We start from the raw sequence: 19,836 nt of genomic DNA, 5'->3' as shown, positions 1-19,836 counted from the left end.
CTTTTGATCCGTACCATCCTTGCTCGGGATCGTCCAACCGACACTCATATGACACTAACGAAAAAAGGTGTTCGCATAAGAAAAATTCAGTGGAATCTTATCATTTGGGATATAAGTAATGATAAGATATCGTATTAGCCTATTATTTTATGTTATCTAGGAAGATAATCTAGTTGAGATCTTTGATTTGGTATAATAAACATTTATTTGGGATAGTCAATTTAAAATTTTGTGCATATTTCAAGAGAGATGATGGGATGAAAATAAGTAGCCCCCATGATGTGTTGCACTAAAGAAACGTGGGTCCGGTTGCCCATTGAGGACATTAAAAACTTGCTATTCTACTTGGACCATCTCAATAGTCAATACTACTACTACTACTACTAGTTGTGTTGTGTACTTGTGTGTTATGGTTAGGAGATAGATAGATCACCCCGTGTTGATTAAAGTTGCACAATCTTATCCCTTTATTTGCCTTCTTGGACTACATGCCACCAACTATTAGTAGTATATACCTTACCACTACTTGCAACATCACTTCTATGCTACTACGTCTTCCCACTCTAATGCCACCTCTCAAGGTTACCAAGTTGTAAATGTTTATCTCAACATGTAACTTAAAGAATATATCATCTGAAACAAATTTAGGAGCTAGTAAGATGGAACCATAATTGACTATTACTCGATTCTAAAAGTGGAGACGGAATGGTCTTACGCTGTTTGGAGAGCGTATGGAGTATGAACTATAGGTTAATTTTGTAACTACACTTTTAGTAAATCTATTTTGCTTTTATGAATACTAGAGGTCGTCGGGGCTCAAATTTAGTATGTGTCGATTTCTTTTTGGGTGCATGGCTTTTGTATTGAAAAAAAAATCATGTACTCGTGGACTTACATATAAATGTGAAGATTGGAACCTACTATAGCAGAAGTGCAGAACCAATTGAGGTGGAGAACCTATGTACCAAATGTGAATTCAAAATAAAATGGTCTGCATAGGGTAAAAACTGAGGATCGGGGCGGGTACCCATTATTATTCCAACAGCACCCATGGGCCGCCATGGTAGAGGATCGAGCGAAAACCCTTGTTCCAACCATAAACCACTCTCACGGCGGAGTTAAAATTGGGGTCCTTTCGTGTACGAGAAAAGTTAAAATTGGGGTCATTTTGGGAGGATTCAAACCCATTATTAAGTTTGTGGTCGTCCAACTTAAAAATAAAATACTCAATGGCCGTTTTAGTTGTTTTTGACTCGGGTCGGCCTTGCCCAAGCTCAATGGATATGAGGTTTATTTTTAATCAAGGTTACATAAGTTCACCTAAAACACAAGTGGGGACTTCTTGAACTTGTTACCAGAGGTAGGCCTCATTTGGGAAAGCTTAAATTTTTCACAGTTGCTTTTATAAGAGCACTTTATTCGAAGTGCTTAAAACAAGCTAAATTTGGTTCTTTGGAATTCTCTGTAGAAAGTGCTTTTTTATACGTAAAACTAGTAAAATACATTTGGTAACAATAAGTTGAATGTAGTTTTATCCAACCAATGATATAAGTAGTTATATAACTTAGGACTCTTGTTAGGTATACAAGGTACCCCAAATACAAGTTGTGACCCTCTCAATTATGTCTCAATAGGAACTACAAAAATAAATAGAAAATGGAGACTGATTTTAATATAATAAAGCAGCAACTGTTGTAGAAGAGTAAAATGTATAAACATAAATAAAAGATCTTGTATATGAAAATGCTCTTAAATGATCTTGGTTCACATTAGTGGCGCTCCTCAAACGGTTGCAGACTTGTTGGGTCCTTCCACCTTCTAGCTTTAATCAGTTCGTCGTGGTAAATGTATGCTTATTCTGCTATATGTAGACTTGTTTGATGAGTTCTTCATTAATTAGATCTAGACAAACTCGGGGGCTTAGCTGTGGTAATTCGAGAACTTAGCAATTCAGACCTGGATATAAGGACAACCGCTGCGTGGATTCTCGGAAAAGCCAGTCAAAATAATCCAGTTGTTCAAAACCAGGCAAGTAACTCTATATCCCTAAAATTCACATATGTTTATCCCAGGTGTTCCTTTAACATGTATGGTTGTCTTACAGAAACAAAAGCCTTATATCTTTCCACATTGATATTCTTATCTGTCAAATCCTGATCACGAAGATCTGAATGTGGCCTCAGGTTCTCCATCTTGGAGCACTAGCGAAGCTAATGAAAATGGCAAACTCAAGTTCAACAGAAGAGGGAATAAAAGCTGTATACGCTGTTTCTGCCTTGATAAGGAACAACTTAGATGGTCAAGAAATGTTCTTTGCTGCAGGTGGAGGTTCAATGCTACAGGTAAAACCTAATGACTAGAAAGTAGAAAGTACATGCTCAAAATATTTTTGTGAAGGAAATTAACAGAAATCTCTTTCAGGATGCAATTAGCAACTTTGGTATGGATATCAGACTCCGTAGAAAATATGTCTCTCTAGTGGCAGATTTGGCAGAATACGGGATAGAAATCACAAATAAAGCAGAACCATCTCTATTCAGCAACCGTCATTTCTTAAAATCTGTGGTTGATTTGGCAACATCTCCCGACCTTGATCTCCAGGAGAAGGTCACCCTCCACCATAAGCTTTAATCTAAACTTAACTGTGTGATTTATACTTCTTTTGTTTGCATTAGTGACAGATATATGGTTGTTTTTATCGTGCAGGCCCTAATGGCAATTAAAAGTCTTCTTAAACTCAAGACAACAAGAGCTTTAGATTTTAAGGACTTCTGCGATTTGAACGGGATGATAAAGACGGCGAGGGAGAAGCTGGGGCAAAGGACTGACCTCGACGGAGATTTTGCGGAGGACGTGGAAAACCTTTGTAGAGAAGTGGAATTGCTTTTCCAGAGAAAGCTAGAGGAGGTGCAACTGATATGACTTTCTTTCATAATAGACCCCATTAACTTAATTATATCAGACTTATTTGTAATCCAATTAATTTGTGAAAGACGCACGCAAACCAACATGAAGAAGTATAGCAAAGGAAAGGGAAGAAGCAACTTTATCTGTAAATTTTTCATCTTGAAAAGCTTTACCTGAAAATCACACAATTGGTCACCGACTATAAAAGCTAGATGTTCAACTGAAAAGTTATAGGAGTAAATCTTAATTAAAATGTCCCATTACATCATCTGGTGGAATTTCATGCAATTTAGACATCAACCATATTCCTTCAAAAGTCAAAGGATATTAGCACACAAATTTACTTCAAAATTAACAATTTTTCAAGTTTTTTTTTTTTCGTTGAAAGACAATTTTTCAACTCATGCTTGAAGGATAGGATCACAGGAATTTGGCGATAAAGGTTAAAAGAGGTAGAAAGAGGAAATAACTTGTTGGAAAGAACGACATCAGCAAATTGGGATTTCAAAAAAAAAAAAAGACATCAGCAAATAGGGGAAAGAAAGATTACTGACTATGTGATTATTCCAATATCAATATAATACAAAAGGAAATTTGCATTACAAAATGAAATATACACTGTTTTGGTGAGCATACTAATCCTTTTCATGCAACTTGTAGATAATAATTTCCAACTGCCCCACGAGAGGAACAACTCTAAGAACATCTCCACTGGGACACTCAAACTCTAATACTTATGATTTCTTGTCAAAAACTTTCTCCAATGAGACATGCTATTTGACACTCCATGGTGATGTGGGACCACTTATTATAGGGTCACTAGAGTGTCTCCTCGAAACTCTCTAAGTGCCACTCTAAAATTTAACAAAAATGATGCTATGCCCGGTGTCAATCTCGCGTGAAACCCGGCGCCGTGACTTGGCACCGCCACAGGGCATTGCATCTAACGTGGAAGCTAAGTCAGGAGGGATTTTCTTTCATAAAAAAAAAGGCTAGCGCTTTGGGGAAAGCTAAATAGTTTCCGGGGTGTGAAGACTTGGTCAAAAATTGGTCAATTTTGTTTGACAATTTTATTTAGGGGGAAAGCAAAATACTTCTCCACCTCAGCTCTCTCTCTCTCCACCTCACCTCACTCTCTCTCCACCTCACCTCTATCTCTCTCCACCTCAACTCTATCTCTCTCCACCTCACCTCTATCTCTCTCCACCTCACCTCTATCTCTCTCCACCTCACCTCTATCTTCTCCGATTAGGTCGCCGGCCGGAAAAATTTTCCGACCGGCGACCAAATCGGAGAAGACAAAGAGGTGAGGTGGAGAGAGAGAGTGAGGTGAGGTGGAGATAGAGTGAGGTGAGGTGGAGAGAGAGTGAGGTGAGGTGGAGTGTTTTTTTTTTATTTCCCTTTAAAATTTATTTCCCCGGAAAATCTCTTAGGTTGTGTTTGATAACAATTTGGGGTAAGGAAAAAAAGTAGAGAAAAAAATTAATCTTGAGAAACTTTTTCTCCAAGAATTTTTTTCTCAGTAAACACTTTCCATATTTTCTAGCTAATGTTTGATTCGACAAAGAAACAATCCAAAATAATCTGAATTATCTGCAACGACTAGACACAACTGATTCATCTTCTGAACATGAAGACATGGTTAAGAAGAAAATAAATGGATTTATGGTGTTAGAGTTTGATTTTGTACTCAGAAGAAGAAGAACCATCACAAGCTTATGCAAGAGCTTCATAAACGTTTTAGTTAAAGAGAAAAATCATCAATTCTAGCCAGAAGAACAAGAACACAATAATAATCACTATATCATGGACTCTTTTTCTCTCTCTGCAACCGGATCTACCTCTCATCTACCTGTTTCAAAAGAATCTAAGAGTCTTTCATGTCCATTATCTGCTCCCAGTGTATTGAATTATGATTCCCATTTAAAGAACAACTAAACTTAACAAAGGAAGTAAATGAAGCAACCACAATTGCAGAGCAACTAGAAGAACAACATGAAGATAAACAACAACAACAACAACAACAACAACAACACCACCAACAAGTAGAAAAAGAATAAAATCTAATTTCAGATTTGTTCAAGGAGACTTTAATTTCACCATTAATGGAGCTACAATTTGAAATGGGTTCTGCCTTTATGAATGATATTGATGAAGTTTTATGTCCTTTCATCAAGAGCGAGAGGACAAGAACATCATCAACAGAAACTTGATATTAGCATTATAAGCAAAGTGAGGGGGTTTGGTGGTCAAAAGGGGATCAATTTGTTACTGATTCCCAATATGAGTAACACAACCCTATAAATCTCTCCCAAATGACCTAGTGGATGGTGGATAAGAAACTTCAACAATAAGAATTAAACATTGTGAGTGACTGGTTAATCAAAACTTGGTTGATGATGTTACCAAATGGAAATAGGAGGAGAAAGAAGGATTCTATAGCATGGGTGTCAGTACACCATCATGCAGGAGTGGGTTGATTAAGCATCACCATATGCTGCTGACCATAGTACTTCTCTGTCTTGTCTTTTTCAATGGGATGAGAAAAAAGATTCCTTTATAAATGGTGGGTAAAAGATTCCCCGTTTTAGAAGAAAAATTTGAACAAAACAGTCACGTGAATGGGACTTGCTCTTTTTCATAATTGCCAACCAAACGTATAAAAATTTTGAGTTTTAAGGTATTTTTTTCTCTTTTTCATGGAAAAAATGTCTATCAAACAGAACCTTAGGGGGGGTAGTGAAGCAAGACTTTCGCGGACTCTTGAGAGTCCGCGAAAGTCTGAGGCATTCAAATCCAGACATTTGAGAGTCCACGAAAGTCTGAGGCATTCAAATCCAGACATTTGAGAGTCCACGAAAGTCCGAGGCATTCGATTGTAGACAAAATATGTCCCAGACTTTGGTGGACTTCATAGTTTGATGAATTTGTGAAGGATTTGGGACAAATTTGGAAGCCAAAATGTCTTTCAAAAACAAGAGACATTTGAAGTCCATCATGTGATCAAACAACAATAATAATATTAAAATAATAAATGTCTACCAAATGTCCATCAATGTCCACAAATATTCACAGATGTTTACGAAAGTCGAAAAATATATTTTTGAAATGTTAGTATAAATATATTATTTCATGTGATTAAACAATAATAATAATATTAAAATAATAAATGTCTACCAAATGTCCATCAATGTCCACAAATATTCACAGATGTCTACGAAAGTCGAAAAATATATTTTTGAAATGTTAGTATAAACATATTATTTCATGTGATTAAACAATAATAATAATATTAAAATAGTAAATGTCTACCAAATGTCCATCAATGTCCACAATATTTACAGATGTCTACGAAAGTCGAAAAATATATTTTTGAAATGTTAGTATAAATATATTATTTCATGTAATTAAAAAATAATAATAATATTAAAATAATAAATATCTACCAAATGTCCATCAATGTCCACAAATATTCACAGATGTTTACGAAAGTCGAAAAATATATTTTTGAAATGTTAGTATTAATATATTATTTCATGTGATTAAATAATAATAATAATATTAAAATAATAAATGTCTACCAAATGTCCATCAATGTCCACAAATATTCACAGATGTCTACAAAAGTCGAAAAATATATTTTTGATTAGCACAAATATAATATGCATTACACATTTTGTCAATGGACTCAAGATCTTAAAATGTCCCCAGGACATTTTGTCTATGGATCAAATGTCTTGAAATGTCTATAAAGACATTTTGTCTACAAACTCTCAATGTCTTGAAAATGTCTATGAACACATGTTGTCTATAATAACTCATCCGAAATGTCTTGAAATGTCTACGGGACATTTTGTCTATGAAAGTCTGTGAAAGTCCCGCTCCACTACCCCCCCTTATATTATACATATTCCCTTCAAAATTTCACACCCCGGAAACTATTTAGCTTTTCCCAAAGGGCGGGGCAAAAAAAAAAGTTGGGAGGGATTTCAAGAAATTCCAGGTCGGGTCCCTTAAATTTCAACTAATTACAGATAAGGGCTTATCATAAGAAAGGGGTTAAACCCCGTGAAAAGCAGCTCGACATTTCCTTCCTCCCCTCATTCTCTTTCTCGCCTAGGGTTTCATTGTTCATTCAAAGCAAAGACAAACCAGGTTCTTCTTCATTATTTTTCTTCTGCAAGTTTGAATCAAACGAGGTTATCTCTTTTCTTTACAAGTATGAATCCTGGTTATCGATTTTTCTAGGTTCTCTATTTATCTTTCTTTACAAATCCAAAATTGATTGATTTTTCCTAGTTTGTGATGATTGTGATAGTTTCTAAGACTATTGTAATTACACATCATATTAGCGATTTTGCTTAGATTTTGCCCTAGATGTTCAAAATTGTTTTGAAATATGTTCAAATTTGCCCTATATTTTAACGTGATGATTTCTCCCTAAATGTTGTTCTAATTAGTCTGAAATAGGGTCTAATTACTCTGAAATATATCGTCTAATGTTATGAGTCCTGCCTAAATAGCTCAACCCAGGTCTTGACAGTTACCAATATTGTCTCTGTTTTTTGACACTCAAACCCAAGCTCTAGGCCGACCTAATCGCGTAGGAGGCCCTAGGCGGAGACTCTCTCACCTCTGGTGTTGTTGTCTTTTTCTTCGAATGCAATTTGTGTCTCTCCTCATCCGCACTTCATCATCTTCTCTATCTACTCTTCGTCATCGTCTCCGTCTCTCAAATTATCGCTCCTCCTCCTCCTCCTTGTTACAGATCCACACATCACTAACTATGGATCCAGCTGAGGAAGCTCTTCGAAGAACCCTAGCTGGCAAGCAAGCAGCCGTTGAAGCTCAAGGTAAAAATGTTCGAAATCTCAAATCTTCCGGTGCATCCAAATCAGATATTGATTCTGCTGTTTCAGCCCTAAATGCTTTAAAACTTGAGAAATCATCAGTTGAACAACAACTTCTTGCTGCCGTTAATGGAAGTAGTAATAGTAATGGTGCTGCTAATAGAGAGACTTTCCGTCAGACTGTCGTTAACACACTTGAAAGACGTTTGTTTTATATTCCTTCCTTTAAGATCTATCGCGGTGTTGCTGGTTTATACGATTATGGTCCTCCTGGTTGTGCTGTTAAATCTAATGTCTTGGCCTTTTGGCGTCAGGTAAACACTTCTTCTCTCTCCATTAGTATTAGTTAATGTCCTTTTTCTTCTTTAATGAATTCATTTCTAACTAATTAGATAAGCAGTTTAAAGTTGAAATGAAATTTGAGAGTTAACTTTTATCAGGAAATTGGATGAATTCATATTAATCTGAATACCCACTCAGACTCTCTCACACTCTTCCGGATTCAAATTAAAAGTATCACAAGAAAGTTGCATTAACTGATTTTAACTTCATTTTAGGGCTTTTCGTATTTCAGCAAGCTTTTCAGGACACAAGTTTAATCCAGTTGCATATTCTGTAATAAACTTATCTCCGAGTTGTATTTGGATCAAATCATCAAATTGTTTCCTCACTTAAAGCTTTGGAAACAGTTCTAATGGTCTAATCGGCTCATGAAGCCAAAAAAAAAAAAGTGAATTACGGACCATAAAAGTGGAGTTCAGTACGTTTTTAACTATTAAAGAAAAGTAGACTACACTATTGCTCACAAATATTAATCTAGATTTGAAGGTCGTAAATGATCAGAGTTATGTCTAACTTGTTTCAGGGTTAGGGGTCACTTGATATTCATTCTGCTGAAGTTTTATCCTTACCCACTTTGATCTTTTAACACTCCCATGTATCACTACTTTGTGGCGACTTGTAACTCATACGTTTCTCCTTATTTTTCTTTTTCAGCACTTTGTACTCGAGGAGAACATGTTGGAAGTTGATTGTCCTTGTGTTACTCCTGAAGTTGTCTTGAAGGCATCTGGTCATGTTGAAAAATTTACTGATCTTATGGTTAAAGATGAGAAAACTGGAACATGTTATAGGGCTGACCACTTGTTAAAAGATTTCTGCAAGGAGAAGCTTGAGAAGGACTTGACCTTACCCGTGGAGAAGGTTACCGAGCTCAAACATGTTCTTGCGGTCCTAGATGATCTCTCTCCTGAAGAATTAGGTTCAAAAATCAAAGATTACGGTATAACTGCTCCAGATACAAAGAACACTCTTTCTGATCCTTATCCATTCAACTTGATGTTTCAGACATCAATAGGCCCATCTGCTGCGAGCACAGGGTAGGAGCTGGGTTTCTCTCTCTCTCTCTTTGATCGGCTTTTTTTGTTTCTCGTCTTCTATTTTCATTTTTCGGAATATTATTCTTGGTGAAAGCTTACTTTTCAAAGCATTCTATGGTTCACTGAAATATCCTCTCTTCCTTTTTTTCCCGTGTTTATACTTTTGTTTCCTTTTGCATGCATTATATTTCTTGTATTTTTGACATTTTGCAGTTACATGCGACCTGAGACTGCACAAGGCATCTTTGTGAACTTCAAGGACTTGTATTACTATAATGGGAACAAACTCCCTTTTGCCGCAGCTCAGATTGGGCAAGCCTTCAGAAATGAGGTGAAATACTAGAGTACTGTAAAAATTGTCTACGGGTATCACGTCCAATGGTAACTTGTTGCGTTTATGATTATGGGGATGTGCGAGATTTCTGTGGAAATAAATATGGTACTTTTTCATTAAAAAATGGTACTTCTTGTCCATTTGTACTTTTGTATTTCAAACGCAAGTGGTGCATATTGACATTGTGTTCAACATGTTTGTTGGTACTGAGTTTCAAACATTGGTGCAAGTCATATGCAACTGGACAATCTTCAAATGGTCTTAGGAAAGGGTCATGTTTGGACTCTTGGCATCCTCTTCTATTGTATTTCCTTTCTAAGTCAAAACATTCTACCTTGATAATTCCTAAAGTGTCTTCTCTTGAAAATAGAGAAGTTAAATTGGACATATTTTTCTGGTAAATGCAGATATCTCCTCGTCAGGGCCTTCTTAGAGTCCGTGAGTTTACACTAGCAGAGATTGAGCACTTTGTTGATCCAGATGACAAGTCTCATCCAAAGTACGGTGATGTTGCGGATTTGGAGTTCTTGATGTTTCCAAGAGAGGAACAGATGACAGGGCAGGAAGCCAAGAGACTCCTACTTGGTGATGCAGTTTCAAAGGTTGGTTGTTGCTCATCTCCACGTATAATCTTTTTTGTTTATTTATTCTGATACATGTCTTCTTTGATAAGGGAATTGTTAACAACCAAACACTTGCCTACTTCATCGGGAGGGTATATCTATTCCTAACACGTCTCGGGATTGATAAGGACCGCCTACGATTCAGACAGCATCTTGCAAATGAGATGGCCCACTATGCTGCTGATTGCTGGGATGCAGAAATAGAGTGCTCCTATGGCTGGATAGAGTGTGTCGGTATTGCAGATAGATCCGCATATGACCTACATGCTCACTCTGTAAGACTCACTGATATTTTGTACATTTGTACTCCAACTATATAATTCTCATGCTCGTGCTTCTTTTTATATCTCAAATTAATTGAAATCATATAACTTGTTTCTCTGCTAACATTTCCCTATATCAAAAGTCGTGCTTTTATCTTTTTTATAATTATTAGCCTTATGCATGTTATCTGCCGTTTTAAATCTCGTATTCAAAATCCAAGTAAACTATAACTTTCATAGTTAGTTATCTGTCACATTTTCTCTTCATTTTTTGAACCTTAGTACAAGTCTACAAGATGTGGTCAGAGACTGGAAATCCTCAGAGGTGGCTAAGAATTATTAAGATTTAAGAGTAGTCAGCGCATACTTAATGCCACTTTTATGGTTTTATGCTGTAATTCTGTTAATGCATCCTCTCTTATTGCAATTAGCAACTACATATCTAGCAATGGGAGAAATGGTGTTTTTATGATATTTGGAGAAAAGGCCTTTATCACAAAACTCAAGTATTTTTATATTTACATGATTACATTAAGAAATTCCTGTCGATAATTTATTGGTCATATGTAACACCAGTTTAGCGTTTTGTTATAAATGCCATGCTACCGTTTTTTAAATTATGTTCTTATGCATAGCACAGAAAAGGTATATTGCAATATTTGTGAAGCCACTAAAACTTTGTATTTACTTCTAACAGGATAAAAGTGGTGTGCCTCTTGTGGCTCATGAAAAGTTCACAGAACCAAGAGAAGTGGAGGTAACGTTGTGTGTTGTCATACACATTTCCAATTTGAGAGGCAGGCTCTGAACGACTATAGTTTTAACACACATGCTTTTGATTGTGTTCGGTTTCAGAAACTGGTTATTGCGCCGGTAAAGAAAGAGCTGGGTCTTGCATTCAAGGGTAACCAAAAGATGGTAGTTGAGGCTTTGGAGGTAACCTAAATACGAAGTATTTTATTGTAAAGTTTCAAAAAAATATTCTGTTGTAGAAATTATAATTGGGAAATGGTAATGCTGGGATTCGGGAAGACATTCGTCTTCTAACCATTGTTTACTGTTATTGGTATCTGAATTTCACATCCGTGTATAATGCGAATGCTCGGATAACCCTGCGTGAAATAATGTGTCTAAAAAACTTGTGTCAACCTGGCATTGTCCTTTGCGGAAAGTTTTGTGCCTTTTACTTATCTAGTCTCCTCGTTTTGTGCAGGCCATGAATGAAAAAGAAGCTATGGAAATGAAAGCCACTTTAGAATCTAAAGGGGAGGTAGAATTCCAAGTCTGTACTCTTGGGAAGGCAGTCACAATTAAATCAAGCATGGTTTCAATATCCAAGGAGATAAAGAAAGAATATCAGAGAGTTTTTACGCCTTCGGTGATTGAACCATCTTTTGGTATTGGAAGGATTATATATTGTCTTTTTGAACATTCGTTCTACACCAGACCAAGCAAAGCCGGAGATGAACAATTGAATGTGTTCAGTTTCCCTCCTCTTGTTGCTCCCATCAAATGTACTGTCTTCCCACTTGTTCAGAATCAGCAATACGAGGAAGTTGCCAAACAAATCTCCAAATCATTGACTGCAGCTGGGATCTCCCATAAAATCGATATAACAGGTACAAAAAATAGATTCTGATTTACTCCATCTACTGTCCACATTACTCTCCCGCTTTCGGATAATCAAACTTGAGACACCTCTAAATTTTTTGAAGGACATCGTGACCCACGAGCTTAAAAATACTGACCTTTTTTTTTCTTTCTGAAATTTCAGCCCATTAGTCTATTGGCGTAGTATGTACACCAACCTGTTATTTGTTTTCATCTATATTTCATGAGTCATAAAACTTTTTTTTTTTGATGAAGAGTCATAAAACTTATATGTTCACGGTTATGGTGCAAACATCATACATCACGAAAGTATAATCCAATTGCGGGATATGTTTGAATGATATCCAATAAGGGATTTGTATAGAACAATGTAAGATGAATTTGAATCATAACTTGTAAATTTACAATTGGATGTATGAATTATGCAGGCACATCGATAGGGAAACGTTATGCAAGGACAGATGAACTTGGTGTGCCCTTTGCCATAACCGTTGATTCAACGACGGATGTGACAATCCGTGAAAGAGACGGCAAGAATCAGATACGGGTACCTATTGAAGAGGTGGCATCTGTTGTAAAGGACGTTACAGACGGACAAAGTACTTGGGCTGATGTGCAGTGGAGATACCCAACTCATTCGAGCTTGTCAGCAGATGAGTTGAATCATTGAATTGAAATTCTCGTTACTGATCACAGTATTTATGGGTTTTTCTGTAACTGGCATCGTAATCTAGTCTTACGAAATTTATTTATCTTCTTAACTTAGAATTCAAACAGGGGAAAAGAAAACTATTTTGTTCAGTTTGGATTATCTAACCCAGTATTTCCTTTTTTTTGTTATAATGTGTAATGTCATTAACCTACTACTCCCACTTGGACCCCGAATCCCTGGGAGAACTGACTTGTAATGGAAAAATGGGGCCAAATTTGGAAGCTTGGATAGCATTGAGTACCTAAATGTAACTAACCCGTGTTTTGCTAGTAGACGCAAACTTGGAGCCCATCTTTCCCTCTGTTTGCTCCAAAAAAACTTCCTCGGCTGAACCTCTTCGTCTACTTAAAGGCAATGCCACCTAAGGTGCTGCCAAAATGGATCGTTGGCTTCTATGGTAGAACCAGTAGGGGAGGAAGCCAAGGCGGTCTTACCGTTCACGTTAAGGGTATGCCATTCTAAGTTGTTAAGGGTATGCCATTCTAAGTTGTTGCCAAATGGATCATTGGGCTCTACAGTAGAATCAGTCGAGAAGGTCTGATAAACTTTAAGGGTATGCCATCCTAAGCTGTTGTCAAATGGATCATTGGCCCTTATAGTAGAATCAGTCGAGAAGGTTTGAGAGGCGGTGGTTTACCATGTGACGAATATCAGTGGATCGTGTCAGTTTGTCTCTAGCTGGTTGAAGAGGAAGATACTTCATATGTTTGATAGCTTTCTCTTTGAATGAGATGGCAATTCCAACTAAGGTGTCCATGGAGGGAACAGAGATGTAGTGTGTTTTTAACACTCTAAGAGGGGGAGAATGTGGAGAAATTGATTTTAACATGCCATTATCCCTTTCAATTTGTAAGTTTGAGAATTATTCCATCCACCATCTTTGACGAAGAAAGAGAAAGACATGTATGCCATTATCTTTCTAAGGAAAAGGTAAAAAAGGAAAAGAAAATGTAAACCGTTAAAAGAAGAGTCCACGAGTTTTAGGTTCAAAATAAAATTCAAAAAGGGAATAAGGTTCAATCTTCTCAGAAAATAAGATTTTAGTTCTTTGCCCTCTTGGAAGAAACATTGTTGATACATAATGTGTTATGTATGATACATATAAAAAAATGAAATAAAGTATGACACTTTAACAATAAATAACACGTTATTTATGAAACAAAACAAGAATCAATAAACAGAAAAATACTGTAACTTTGACATCTAGACATACTTTAACTATATTAAATGTGTTTTTTTTTTAAACTATACTAAATGTGTTTAAGTTTGAAATCAATCGAAAAAAATTGCGAAAAAAAAGAAAGAGAATTTTGGGGATTTGTTTTCAAAAGTGGGTTTTTTTTCTTATATAAAAGGTTATAATAGGTATTATAATTAAATAAAAATGATAGAGATCTGTTTTTTTTTTTCTATAGAGATGGGTCAACTTGGACTAAATATTCATTATAAGCGCTTTGGGGAAAGCTAAATAGTTTCCGGGTGTGAAGACTTGGTAAAAAATTAATCAATTTTGTTTGAAAATTTTATTTTGTAAATTGTTATGGAGAAATAAAAACCTCCACCTCACCTCACTCCACCTCACCTCACTCTCTCTCTCTCTCCCACCTCACCTCTCTCTCCACCTCACCTTCATCTCATCTCTTCTCTCTGCCACCTCATCTTCTTGCCACTTCATCATCTTCACCGGCGACGTTCAAACATAAAAAATATTTTTTTTTTATTTAATCTCTCCTCTCTCTCTCTCTAAACTCCGGCGAAGGGAAACCCCCTTCGCCGGAGTTTAGAGTGAGAGAGAGGAGATGAAAAAAAAAAATATATATATATATATAATAAGGGAGGGTAGAGGTGGGAATTTTGCCCATAAGCCCGAACCCGCCCACGGGCACCCGAACCCAACGAGGACCATGGACGCCCGCGCCCGTCTCGGGCACAACCCGCCCAGCCCGCCAAATTTTGGTGGGCGGGCATGGGTTAAAACCTCTACCCGCGCACCCGCCCATGCCCGCACCCACTTAAGCTCACCCATTGATAACCAACCAAATTACATCAACTTTATGGGTTGATGAAGCCCAACCGTCCATGTTGCTAGGCTTAGTTGAGATGGTAAACAAATATGTTTAAGGGCAATCACACGAACCCAATGCATTTCCAGTGGCCCAAGAGAATTCCTAGTTGAATACTGAAGTAGTCTTTGGCTTTGAGGGAACAAAAAGTGGGATAAGTTTTATTATATCTCATGAGAATTCTTCATTAGTTTTCAATGTGAGATTAAATTCCTAAAAGAAACAATACAAATAATGTCTAGTTTTAATCTCACATTGTCTCTTTAGAATCAGGAAAGGTGTTTGGAGATTTTATAAAAGGAGAGGAAAAAGTGAATTTTTTCAAGTCATGAGATTACCCGCTACCCGCCCGCCCATACCCGAATTACCCGAGCTTCTTAATGGGCTTGGGCGGGTAATGGACAAGGCAAATTTTAAAATTGCCCGCCCGATTAACCCGCTTACCCTAATAGCCATTGAAATTTTGTGCCCGACCCGCCCAACCCGATGCTTCAAGTGCCCATGGGCGCCCATACCCGCCCAATTCCCACCCCTAAGGGAGGGTATCTTTTTCCCTCCTCCCAACCGTTCAGATTTATCACTAGGGATATATAAAAGACGGATGTGATGAATTCTCTTTAAATCTAAGGGATAAGATCTGAACTATTTTAATATATATATATATATATATATATAATAAGGGAGGAGGGTATCTTTTTCCCTCCTCCCAACCGTTCAGATTTATCACTAGGGATATATAAAAGACGGGTGTGATGAATTCTCTTTAAATCTAAGGGATAAGATCTGAACTATTTTAATTCAATGGTGTAGATTAAGAGAGAAAGGGAAATACAGAATCTTTAAAAGATGCTTTTTGTTTAACCCACCCCCAAACATTCCTTCTGGCCAAACACCCTCTTCATTTCTTTTAGCTCTCGGTCTTGCTCCCTCTCATCTTCACGACTGTCATCGCACCCTCTCATCTTCATCGCACCCTCTCATCTTCATCGTAGAGAAGTTGTCGATCTGGACCTCTCCCCTCTCTCATCTTCCCAGCAGGTATCACTTCCTCTCTCTCTCTCTCTCTCTCTATATATATATATATATATATATATATATATATATATATATACTGCACAGATTTTATCTAGGGTTTTGATTTTATCTAGGGTGAAATCATTGAGCAGAAATCATAAACTTTGAATTCAAGTTTTAAAGAAACCGAGCTCTCAGTTTCTTCACATATTTCACAAGCTAGGGTTCTTCCTAAGGACCATTGATTTAGAATAAGAGAAACCCTTCTTAAAAATTGAAACCCTAGCCCCCAAATTAAAACCCTAAACTAGGATTCTAATTAGGGTTCCGAATTTGGTAGATTTATACATATCAAACTCTACATAGCAAGCTCTACTTGAAAACTAGGGTTCTTCCCGTGAAATCCTAAATTTCATACATTTAGGTTAATTTCGTGTAAGCAATTTGATAATGGATTTGGTAGATTCTTCAATAACTTCTTACTACTCTCCCTTTTAAATGGTAACATATATCATGTTTTTCTTCTCCCACAAAAAATTTAACCATCATATGAGATGGACTGCCGCTTAAAAATAAGGCGGGTTGTCGGACAGATTGTCATTTTCGTATAGGTTAACCATAAATATTTGGGATCTATATTCAGAAATTAAACTCATACGAGCAGAGAATACAAGTAGTAGCTTCTCTGCCTGGGTATAACCATAGTAACAACAGACACACATGCCTATTCCTATGAACCATAAGCCTCACCTACAAGGCAGTTCAGCATGTAGCTTGACCCAGTCCGAAAAATGTGACACTTAGCCAGATATTTTAAATGCTTTCAGTTGCGGAACTAAATGTAACTTCTGGATCTGGATGGAATCAATTAACCCACATGCCTAACCCACATGGCGATGTTTATTGTAAGTTTCATTTTGAATTAGAATATGTGGATTTCTAAAATTGAGTTTTGTAAACTGAAACCTTTATTTTCTAAGGTGTTAATTTAATTGTTTCCTTGACTGTAACCATTAACTTTTTTTAAGACTCAATAGAATACTACTCTTTCTTGCCTATTTTTATTGGCAATTTACACTATCAAACTTAAAGAGAAAAATGCACATTCTCGCGTAACGGTGTTATAACGGAAGGGGACCATATGAGTATTTCTCATAAAGTAGGGGGCCAGGCGGGAAGCTGGTCACAAAGTTGGGGGCCATTAGGGAAATAACCCAAAAAAAACGCCTTTGGGGGGCATTCGGGTGATGATTTGGTAATTTTAGGGGGCCAAAATGGAATTAACCCAAAAGAAAACTTATGTTCTGTCCCGCTGTCTCTCTCTGAAAACCCTAGTTTTTCTTCTTCCTCTCCGGTTTAGATTCTTCGTGTAAACAGCAGGTAAACCGCTTTGTCAAATTGTTTATTATATTAAATTTTGTTCAATAGGTTCCATTTTATTTCTTGATGTTTTGAACGGATCACTGAATACCTGATATATATGCTGATTGATGAAGTTGTGGCTTTCTTGGGTTTAGAAAGTTCTAACATTTAGGTCATTTCTTTTTATTTTAACGATAGAAAACTAAAGCATAAATTAGGCTTTCATCTTTTTTGGCATCTCTGATGTGAATTTATTATTCAGAAGTGTATTACACGATCCTGGAGAAACAAACCCTAACTTTTTGGGGTAAAAGAATCTGAAAATTGTGTCTAAAAACCCTAATTTTTGTGTTTTAATAGATAATGGATTATGCGATTTGAGTTCGATGATTAGCATCAAATTGGAATTCCCCTGTTACCCATAAGCTCCTAAAATTGGATGATAGAAAAAAGTTGGTATCTTTTTGTTTCCCTGTTACTGGTAGGCTCTAGGGTTTGAAGGTGATGGTCGGCATGAAGTAGTGTATGTCTGTATGCTATCTTTATGTTCCATGGTTACAGGAGATAAGCATCTTTGTAGTTCAACCTTCATTACTCGATGAGAAAAGAGTGAGAAGGGAGTGGTTAATACATATATCTTTGTATTTCGGTCTGTGCTTTAAAAGAATCAAAATATTACTTATACCAGTAAAATCTGTTTTGACTTGCAAATGCATTGATGAAGTTTCTGAGAAGTATCATATCTTTAGAATTGCCTGAGGTTTCGTTGTTTAGTGTCATTCTTATGCAACTTAGCTTGTTTTTATCCTCTTAGAACCTCTGTTTAATTATTGGAGTTTCAGGTCCGACGCTTTAGGTCGCTTCTTTGTTCTGTTACTGAAGTGATTTTATCTCACCAGGACTTTGTTTCTCAACCATGGTATGTGACTATTACTCTTGTTTTCTTTTATCTTGTGGAGATTGCATATTTATGTATTCAATTAGATTTTCTTATTTTCCTTAGCTCGGTCTTCTATCAATATTTTTATAACCTTTGGGGTGGAGATTCATAAGACAAATATATTTCAAAGTTTCCACAGGACAAACTAAAATCCGTTCCCTGTTCTCTTTTCTATATCGGTATTTAGTCCTTGAAGTTGATTTCTCTACGATTTTTGTGGCACAGGCTGCAAGAGTTATTGCTCAGTTAGTAGTTATGGGCTCTGGAATATTGGCAAGGGCTCTTGTGCAAGCATATCGTCAAGCGCTTACAAGTAAGTTTCCGTTTAGTTTACCTCTTTATATCATGCAGTATTGCGGTGTATGTTCTTTTCACATTTGAAGTATCAGAAGATTGGTCGTGGTATTTTTGTTCGACCAGTCACTCTCCAACCATTTCTTCTTCCCACGTGTACTACTTCAATAGTTCAACTAGGTTATGTATCTTGTTCGATTCATTCTAGTTTTGTTTGTGTGGTCATACGCATCAGTTGCACATTCTAATTTCAGTTATCGTATGTGGCGGTGAACAGACGCGTCTAAGTCTGGTGTTGCTCAAGAAACAATACAAAACACAGTCCGTAGAGTGAGCAAGACTATGACTGAACCAGAGGCACGACAGATCTTAGGCATCTCTGAGGGAACACCATGGGAGGAGGTTTTGAAGGTTCGTGTTCATTATTTCCTTTTCCTGCTCAACTTAGTAGAACCAGATCCTCTTATGCATATGAAATGAACCTAAGTCATTGGTAGCCTTTTTATTCAGCGATATGATACCTTATTTAAGCGGAACGAAACAAGCGGGAGTTTCTATCTTCAATCCAAGGTTCAGAAAGCGAAGGAGTGCTTAGAATCAGTCTACCGAGGTCCAGATCCTGGGACAGCAGGTTGAGAATTGAGTCACGGGGTTTAACCAAGGAACGCCCTCTCCGAATAGGTCTCAAGAGAGTGTGATACATGTATATCAAATATTTATGTGCCTCAACTTTTGTATCTTGAAGATTGAAGTATGGCCAGGAAAGCATCATTGTTGGTTAGAGCCTTAAGTTTTCAACCTAAGCTATGTCTGATTACTTTGAAATGTTGAGAATAATACTCTTGAATGGAATAAGAAGCTAGTTTTGAATAATTGAGATTTCGAGTTATGATTAGGTAGGTTTTTGCTCTTGTTGTTCAACCAGGTAATAAAATCTCGATTTCGATGGAAATTTCGGTCCGTTCTTGCGATATATTTCGCTTAGTAAGGAAATCTTCAAATCCATTGAAATATAAGAATACGGAAGTTGTATAAAACAAGATTATTGAATCATATTGAAACACAAAATCGATGTATATAACTGTATATATCGGATTAACATAACCTATTTTGAGAAGTATTATCAATTACACAGTTTCGTTCGAGGGTAAATTGAATAATTTTTGGCACACATAAAAGATAACATCGATTCAAATAAAATCGATTTATGTCGTTAAGTCAGGAGTTGATCATTCAAATAAATTTAAAATTAAAAACATAACATAAACAATGTACCGCCAGTTACACAGTTATATCTAGCTTCTCTAGATTTTCTCCAAAACTTACATCATTTCGCTCGAAATTCTCAATATCGTTCCAACAAATTCGGTTGAAATTCCCTAATGTCAATAGAAACTATGAAGGGTCCACCACCCTTTGGTGACCGTGGGATCGAGTCTCGGTTGGACACCCTTCTTTTTTTTTGAAAAATTTGATTAAATTAA

General features: G+C 36.7%; 3 protein-coding genes across 5 annotated transcripts; all 3 read left to right on the top strand.

The window, feature by feature from the left end:
- Positions 1–1,578: 1,578 nt before the first annotated feature.
- LOC147553555 (uncharacterized) lies at positions 1,579–3,057 on the top strand. The gene is made up of 4 exons (XM_086669980.1): positions 1,579–2,028; positions 2,184–2,342; positions 2,422–2,607; positions 2,707–3,057. Exons 2-4 carry the CDS (start codon positions 2,214–2,216, stop codon positions 2,920–2,922), a joined length of 531 nt encoding a protein of 176 aa, XP_086526106.1. The 5' UTR covers positions 1,579–2,028; positions 2,184–2,213; the 3' UTR covers positions 2,923–3,057.
- A 3,900-nt stretch (positions 3,058–6,957) lies between these two features.
- On the top strand, positions 6,958–12,807 carry LOC147553554 (glycine--tRNA ligase, mitochondrial 1-like). The gene is made up of 11 exons (XM_086665948.1): positions 6,958–7,106; positions 7,676–7,760; positions 7,827–8,071; positions 8,754–9,136; positions 9,350–9,467; positions 9,878–10,072; positions 10,144–10,368; positions 11,054–11,113; positions 11,212–11,292; positions 11,570–11,975; positions 12,396–12,807. The coding sequence occupies exons 2-11, from the start codon at positions 7,694–7,696 to the stop codon at positions 12,635–12,637; spliced, it is 2,022 nt and encodes a 673-aa protein (XP_086522074.1). The 5' UTR covers positions 6,958–7,106; positions 7,676–7,693; the 3' UTR covers positions 12,638–12,807.
- A 2,805-nt stretch (positions 12,808–15,612) lies between these two features.
- On the top strand, positions 15,613–19,225 carry LOC147553553 (mitochondrial import inner membrane translocase subunit PAM16 like 2-like). 3 transcript variants are annotated; one of them, XM_086671639.1, is made up of 6 exons: positions 15,613–15,780; positions 16,584–16,661; positions 17,961–18,037; positions 18,284–18,371; positions 18,630–18,763; positions 18,863–19,225. In XM_086671639.1, exons 3-6 carry the CDS (start codon positions 18,035–18,037, stop codon positions 18,986–18,988), a joined length of 351 nt encoding a protein of 116 aa, XP_086527765.1. In that variant the 5' UTR covers positions 15,613–15,780; positions 16,584–16,661; positions 17,961–18,034; the 3' UTR covers positions 18,989–19,225. The 3 variants fall into 3 exon arrangements, with proteins under 3 accessions (XP_086527765.1, XP_086527764.1, XP_086527766.1); XM_086671640.1 differs by having other exon boundaries at positions 15,615–15,780; positions 17,955–18,037; XM_086671638.1 differs by lacking the exon at positions 16,584–16,661.
- Positions 19,226–19,836: the final 611 nt, after the last annotated feature.

Source organism: Eschscholzia californica, unplaced genomic scaffold, assembly GCF_041429995.1.
Source record: "Eschscholzia californica isolate CP2 unplaced genomic scaffold, dmEscCali1.0.p SCAF_3, whole genome shotgun sequence".
Taxonomy (NCBI): domain Eukaryota; kingdom Viridiplantae; phylum Streptophyta; class Magnoliopsida; order Ranunculales; family Papaveraceae; genus Eschscholzia; species Eschscholzia californica.
The sequence above is the reverse complement of the archived record's forward strand: the minus strand, read 5'-3'. Positions and strand labels throughout refer to the sequence as shown.

What these genes read in the sequence shown, in the direction of transcription:
- LOC147553555 (XM_086669980.1), top strand. Translation starts at nt 2,214, where the DNA reads ATGAAAATGGCAAACTCAAGTTCAACAGAAGAGGGAATAAAAGCTGTA. An exon ending in GTGGAGGTTCAATGCTACAG is followed by an intron (nt 2,343 to 2,421) that starts GTAAAACCTAAT and finishes AATCTCTTTCAG; the next exon opens with GATGCAATTAGCAACTTTGG. An exon ending in ACCTTGATCTCCAGGAGAAG is followed by an intron (nt 2,608 to 2,706) that starts GTCACCCTCCAC and finishes TTTATCGTGCAG; the next exon opens with GCCCTAATGGCAATTAAAAG.
- LOC147553554 (XM_086665948.1), top strand. Translation starts at nt 7,694, where the DNA reads ATGGATCCAGCTGAGGAAGCTCTTCGAAGAACCCTAGCTGGCAAGCAA. An exon ending in GGCAAGCCTTCAGAAATGAG is followed by an intron (nt 9,468 to 9,877) that starts GTGAAATACTAG and finishes TGGTAAATGCAG; the next exon opens with ATATCTCCTCGTCAGGGCCT. An exon ending in CAGAACCAAGAGAAGTGGAG is followed by an intron (nt 11,114 to 11,211) that starts GTAACGTTGTGT and finishes GTTCGGTTTCAG; the next exon opens with AAACTGGTTATTGCGCCGGT.
- LOC147553553 (XM_086671638.1), top strand. An exon ending in ATATCGTCAAGCGCTTACAA is followed by an intron (nt 18,372 to 18,629) that starts GTAAGTTTCCGT and finishes GGCGGTGAACAG; the next exon opens with ACGCGTCTAAGTCTGGTGTT. An exon ending in CATGGGAGGAGGTTTTGAAG is followed by an intron (nt 18,764 to 18,862) that starts GTTCGTGTTCAT and finishes CTTTTTATTCAG; the next exon opens with CGATATGATACCTTATTTAA.